The following is a 6,274-nucleotide window of genomic DNA, read 5'->3' as shown; positions in this document are numbered from 1 at the left end:
ACAAAAAATTATTTTGTCTCCAGTAGTCCTGGACACTTGGTAGTTGCACCATGGACATGTAGATCAAGAGACCAAAGAACTTATACAGCTCCTCTTATACAGCTCCATTTGTTTGATTTTTTGCAGCATATTTGTTTGTGTTGTCACAGATGGTCTTGACTGTATCAGCTGCAAAAAACAAAAACAGCACACTTGGACTGTGGCTGGACATCAGATCCATCTGTGGTCCTGGTGTTCTCCTAGGTTGAAAGCGGCTGACAACAGGGGCTGCATCTGCTTCCTCTTCAGTGTTCCACTGCCCAGCCTGGGTTTCTGGTGCTGCCTCAGTCAGAGGAGATCTGGATCTTGCCCGAGTTCGCTGGGCTCTCCGTGGCGCTGTCTGTTGTGTGGGCCTCAACTGGACAGTGCACGTGGGAGTTTCCTCCTCCTCCTCTTCACCAAACAGAATGGAGGGATCACCAACCTAGAGATGGAAATTAGCATGTAATCTGGTTCAGTGTGCATCTACTCCGATTATAATAATTTACTGTACATATCCCATGCCAAATAAACTAATAATAATAATAATAATAATAAAAAAACCTCATCGTCAAGCTCAAACTCCGAGTCCGAATCATCTGGCAGCGCGCTTTCGTCCTCTTCGCACTCATACAAGTACCTCAGAGCTTGCTCTGCAGTCATGTACTGACGGCTCATTCTGACAAACACACTAAAAACCGTCTACAAACACTGCACACACACACACTAACTAACTAACTAACTAACTAACTAACTAACTAACTAACTAACTAACTAACTAACTAACACACGTATGGTCAAAAAAATCTAATCCAAAACACTACTTGCAAAAAATATATTACAAAACACTACTAGCAAAAATGTCAACAGCGCGTTCTCCACCATCACAAAACTCTCTCCCCGCGCTGCTGTTCCGATCTCAAATCAAAATGGCTGAAAATGCTTTCTGATTGGTTGCTTCAGAAATGTGGTGAGTTTGTAGAAAATCAAAAAAATGGCTTTCATGTTGCATTCGTTCACTTTTTGGTCATAAAACATCCACTGATTGCACTCCACATGCGTAAAATGCGCACTACGCTATGGCGAAAATGATCGATCATATTCCTGGTTTTATTTGGAAGTAAATATAAAACAAATCAATATAAAAACACTACTTTTATAAAGTTAGAAGTTTCTGCTGTCCAACAGAATTTAAATGCACACTTCTTATGCCGTCTTTTTTATATACGGAAGCCTTTTAAATGCATGACGTCATATTCGCTGCGTGGCGGGCGACGACTGCATAGGGTTATAAAACTGGTATGTTTTACATCTTTTATCTGCTCATTTTGTGGAATATTTAACAACTAGAAAATGGCAAAGAACAAGAATATTTTTTCCACTCTGTTTGGCTGCTGTTGGCCTACAAATTTTAAGTTGAATGTTCATTAAATTTTTCATAAACACCTGTGAAAATAATTTCTATTCACATGGCTTTTTTGTTCTCTGGGAAATTATCTTGATGATAAATACAGAAACGAGCATAAAAATCAAAACATCTACAATAGTGATGGTAATATTAATAAAAAAAATAATAGTCAGTGCAAAGTAGCCTACAAATTCTTTGGTGGGGCAGTGAGGGACCTGGATAAAGGCTGTGGGGGGTCCTGGCCCGAAAAAGGTTGAGAAACGCTGATTTAGTTGGTAATGTTTCATGTTCTAAATTACTTGCAAAAACATTGACTGAAAGGACTCTGATTTAATGTTGAGGGATTGTTGCCTGTAAGTCAAACCTTTAGGGCACAGACATTTTACATTTTGTTTYGAGTTGAAATGTACTGAAGTCTTATTTAAATTTGAGTGTTTAGCTTGTTAATTGTATTGTTAGAAGCAATTGTTTGCACTATTCAAAGACATTTTTTATTTATCTGTGGCAATAGCAACATTATAGTTAATTTCTATCATATCACTGTAAGTTTCAGGCTCAGGATATTTTTTTATTTTAAGCCCTGTGTATGTCAATGTTAAATGTGAATGATTTTTTTCTAAATATGGAAAATATCATCCAGTTCTACTTCAAATGGGTTGAGAACTATAACTAAAGATATTTGCTATTACAGGGAAATTGCAAATGGAATGTAGGTACTTCTACTGTTTTGTACAATATTGAATCTAGGTGGTATTTCTAATATTTTCCACATCACAAATTTTTTTATTATAGATTTTTATCCAGGATTAAGTTTAAATTAACTGTGAAATTGTTTCGTACTCTAAATGTTTTGTGTGTGTCTATTTTAAGTGCTGTCCATGCTGACCAATGAGACGGGCTTCGAGATTAGTTCAGCTGATGCTACTGTTAAGATTCTCATCACCACCGTACCACCGAATCTCCGCAAGCTTGACCCAGAACTGCACTGTATGACCATTCACTTCATGCATCATGTGCATGTCCGACTCATGTCTGAATAATTGACGCATTGTCTGTTCTATTAAAAAAATGTAGAATTTTTTTAAAATATAATTTTCTTGAGGAAAGTTGGTGACATCTGTATGTTTCTATAAATTTGAAGAAAAAAAAATAGCACATGGCATTTTTACACAGTACGGCCTGTTCAATGTTTTGGTTAAACATAAAAAATATTTGTAACCATATATTTCTATTTTAAATTTATGATGACATACACAATGTTCCGACAGACTTAGAAGACAGAAGTGTCATGAATCTCAGGATAATTTAAAATGTTGGATGTTGAAGTAGGTTGGATGTACTCTTCAATAAAAATCTAGTTTTCTATGTGTTAGTGGACATCAAGGTGCTACAGAGTGCCCTTGCTGCAATCCGCCACGCTCGCTGGTTTGAAGAGAATGCTTCTCAGTCAACGTAAGAACATTTGTGAACACACATCACCACTTTTTTTTTCTGTTCTAGCTCCTGCATTACAATTGTAATCACCTGAACTTTCCTATTTGTTTCTAATGTTTAGAGTCAAGGTATTGATCCGCCTCCTGAAAGATCTACGGGCTCGTTTCCCTGGTTTTGAGCCTCTGACTCCATGGATCCTGGACCTACTCGTAAGTTCCATTCATCTGACGTTTTATAAACTATGTTGTTCTAAACATGTTGATTAGTAAAGTGTTTCCTGAAATGTTGACATGTGAAAACACGGGACTCTTTGCTGACTTAAGCTATTGTGCTTAAGTCTGATACAAGTGATGGAGGAGGATATTGCTTATAGCAGATCTAGCTGTTATTCAATCTGTGCAGTACAAATGCATAAGCATGTTGTTGTTAAAACTCTGTTGGGCTTTCATTTGACTTGTCTGTGTTTGTTTCTACTTAGTTGGGTATATTGAGAATCTTTTCAGTTACCCAAGGTTGATGTCAACTGTAAAGCAAACATCTGTCCGTTAGTTAGCAAACGCCTGTTTGAGGTTGTGGTTATTTTTATAGAAAGACGCACTCCTCTTCCTTCACATTAAAAAAAACTTTAAAAAGAACGATATCACCAACTCTTGAAGTTGCAGTGTGCAAGTTTTATAATAAATATTTTTCACATGCATTTTTTAAACTATCACTATGTTGTGACAATATAGTACAAGACAAATAATCTTTGAAAAAAATAAGCTCCTTTGCCTTCTCCCATTTTTCCCAGTGCCAACAACAGAAATACACAACTTAGTCAGAAACAACCAATCATAGCCAGGAGAAGAGTTTTAGACACTTTTCCTGGGTAGAAGGGTAGCCTCCAGTGCACCTCAGAATAAGGATCTTTTGCAAGATTGTATATGCGCTGCACACAGATTCCATTTCCTCTCTGCAATGCTACAGCTTCTCCCTGTCAGCAGAGCGTTTTGGAAATGCTCAGTCTAGTCAGCATGGTCACTGGTGACAGCAGATAAGCAGTTTGCACAAGAGAATTGTAAAAACACATCTTGCAAAGCTGGTCCAATGACCAGCTTTGCAAGATGTGTTTTTACAATTCTGGAACAATTTCCATGCATTTGTGAAACAGGATTCATTCTTTGACAGGAAACCAGTATGTGGAGCAATGTGGGATATATAACTGAAATGGTTAGGGTATAGGCACACTGAACAGCGCTTACATGAGATTGATCGACAACACAAAGACCCTCCTCTGTATTTATGTTGGCAATGTTATGTTGATTGTGTTCCAGGGTCATTCTGCTGTGATGAACAACCCATCCAGGCAACCCCTGTCTCTGAATGTAGCCTACAGGTCTGTTCTTAATTTAAGGGGTTCTTACACCTCCCACCACTTTTTAAGCATTTTCAAATAATATTTAAAACATGTCCAGGTAGTAATGGCAACAGCAAATTGTGCATATAAATGTCAAATTCCATGGGGAGGGGACATTATGCAAGTTATCACCATTGGGTCCTATGCTTCCACCATGTGTCCCTTTAAATCAGGAGTGCTCGGTACGTCGATTGCAGGAAGATTTTGAGGCAATCTCGGCAGTAGGTGACAAACAACTCAGCCAGGATGCTGAGACCATCATTTCATCTTCTAACGCCCTTATCAAAAATATTCACTAAGATCCAAGCATTTGTAACTTTATTAAAGAATAAAAAAAATCAACAAAACATGTTTAAATTAATGACCCAACAAAAATAATAATCTCAGTAATTATTGTTTCAACAAGGTGGAGTGCAATTCTGTGCGTTTTGGTTCCATTACCAAAATAATAATTTAAAAAAAGGCAACTCAAAGACCGACTGCGACTAGCAAAGCAGGAGCTTAAAAATTGCTAATCAATTAGCTAATGAGTGGTTTTTACTTGAACACCTATTCGAGTTATTTTACCTTTGTTTACCTTTCCTGTGGCGCATTACAGCCATTGTCATTTCTGAACGTTCAATAAACGACAAACTTGGACTAAGCACCTTGTTGGAGCCTAATAAGAATTAGATACATTTATTTTTTGCTAAATTAATTTCCACAGATTTAAAGCCATGTGAATGGTAGATCTATTTATCTATTTATTTATTTATTTATTTATTTATTTATTTATTTATTTGTTTTGCTTAGATCCTCCTCCTCGTCAGTAAGCCTCCTGCAGTGATTAACAGGCAGAAGCAGCTGTTGGGGCTGATTTGATTGTTTGGTGAAGGAGTGAGGAGTGAAATGGTTTTTGCACCGCAAATTAACGTTTTATTTGAAGTCAACTCTGAGATTATTTTTTGTTATTTTTATAAGTAAAAGAAACTCCTTTGAAACAGGAAAAGTCTCCGCGAGTGCTTTTTATTATTTTGAGAGAGTCGAAAACCTCCTCCTGAGGGACTACACTGGCATTTTTGTTTTCTGGACCTTTTGTGATACAAGAGTGACCATAACACACCTTGTTCCCTTGCAAGTATGTGTCATTTACAACAAACATCAAAAACGGTAAATATGTTTCATTAAGTATTTAACAAACAAATGGCTTCTACTGCGATAATTATGTGAAATTAAATTGGCTAATATTTAAAAAAAAAATAGTTTTGTGCTCTCTGGCATCTTGCTTTGAGCTCAGAGTCTGAGAGAGTCTGAGTGGAATAGCATGAAACATGCTATTTATTGTTGTCTCTTACTTAGTTTAAATATTGATGTTGAGATTTTCTCCAAAATGACAACCTTTTTCAATCTTTATAGCACCTATTGGAGGAAAAACATCCCAACTTCAGAAGATGTGCTTTTATCTTAACAGTACTCTTTGGTTCCTCCTGTCACTATGAAATTTCTCATATTGAAGTCATCAAACCAAAGTTCAGATCTGCCATAACTGACTGATACCTGGTGCCCTCAGGTTTGCAACCATCGCCTGACTATGAGAAACCAGTAACCTCCTCCTCCTTCACTGAAGAAGAAACTGCATTAAAGCTACACTTACGTTAAGCATCAACTACAGAGCAGTAGCCCGCTGTGTTTAGTTTATCCGCTCACCTGTGCTATTTATATAGCACAGTCTTCTCCACTGGGAGGAGAAAGGCTTCCGTACATCATGCATCGCATTAGTCAATTTAAGGATGCTTATTAATCCCCCCAAAAACGATAAAAACCCAGACATTATCATAACTCAATGAAATACCCCCGGACCGAACTTAAAAATTGAACTTTATGCTACTAGCACTTAGCTTTCGTCAACAACTCATAGGCAGTAGTGAGAGTGTTACGCAAAAGAAATAATCACCGGACCGAAACACGGTGTGCTAAATAATAAAACAATTTAACAAAACTTTCCTCGATGATGGAAGAAAATTGCTGCAGCTTTTATT

General features: G+C 37.2%; 2 protein-coding genes across 6 annotated transcripts in view; both read left to right on the top strand.

Moving 5' to 3' along the window:
* The window catches only part of dlgap3 (discs, large (Drosophila) homolog-associated protein 3), a 908,365-nt gene that overhangs the window by 271,029 nt on the left and 631,062 nt on the right, over window positions 1–6,274 (top strand). The window lies entirely within an intron of this gene.
* Window positions 1–6,274, top strand: part of ilf2 (interleukin enhancer binding factor 2) — a 31,333-nt gene that overhangs the window by 10,674 nt on the left and 14,385 nt on the right. Inside the window, exons 8-11 of the mRNA XM_008421582.2 lie at window positions 2,297–2,413; window positions 2,800–2,878; window positions 2,982–3,069; window positions 4,174–4,235. Coding sequence (XP_008419804.1) covers window positions 2,297–2,413; window positions 2,800–2,878; window positions 2,982–3,069; window positions 4,174–4,235 — 346 coding nt within the window. The remainder of the gene's footprint in view (window positions 1–2,296; window positions 2,414–2,799; window positions 2,879–2,981; window positions 3,070–4,173; window positions 4,236–6,274) is intronic.

Source organism: Poecilia reticulata, linkage group LG11 (genome assembly GCF_000633615.1).
Source record: "Poecilia reticulata strain Guanapo linkage group LG11, Guppy_female_1.0+MT, whole genome shotgun sequence".
Taxonomy (NCBI): domain Eukaryota; kingdom Metazoa; phylum Chordata; class Actinopteri; order Cyprinodontiformes; family Poeciliidae; genus Poecilia; species Poecilia reticulata.
This window is presented reverse-complemented; position numbering and strand designations above follow the sequence as displayed.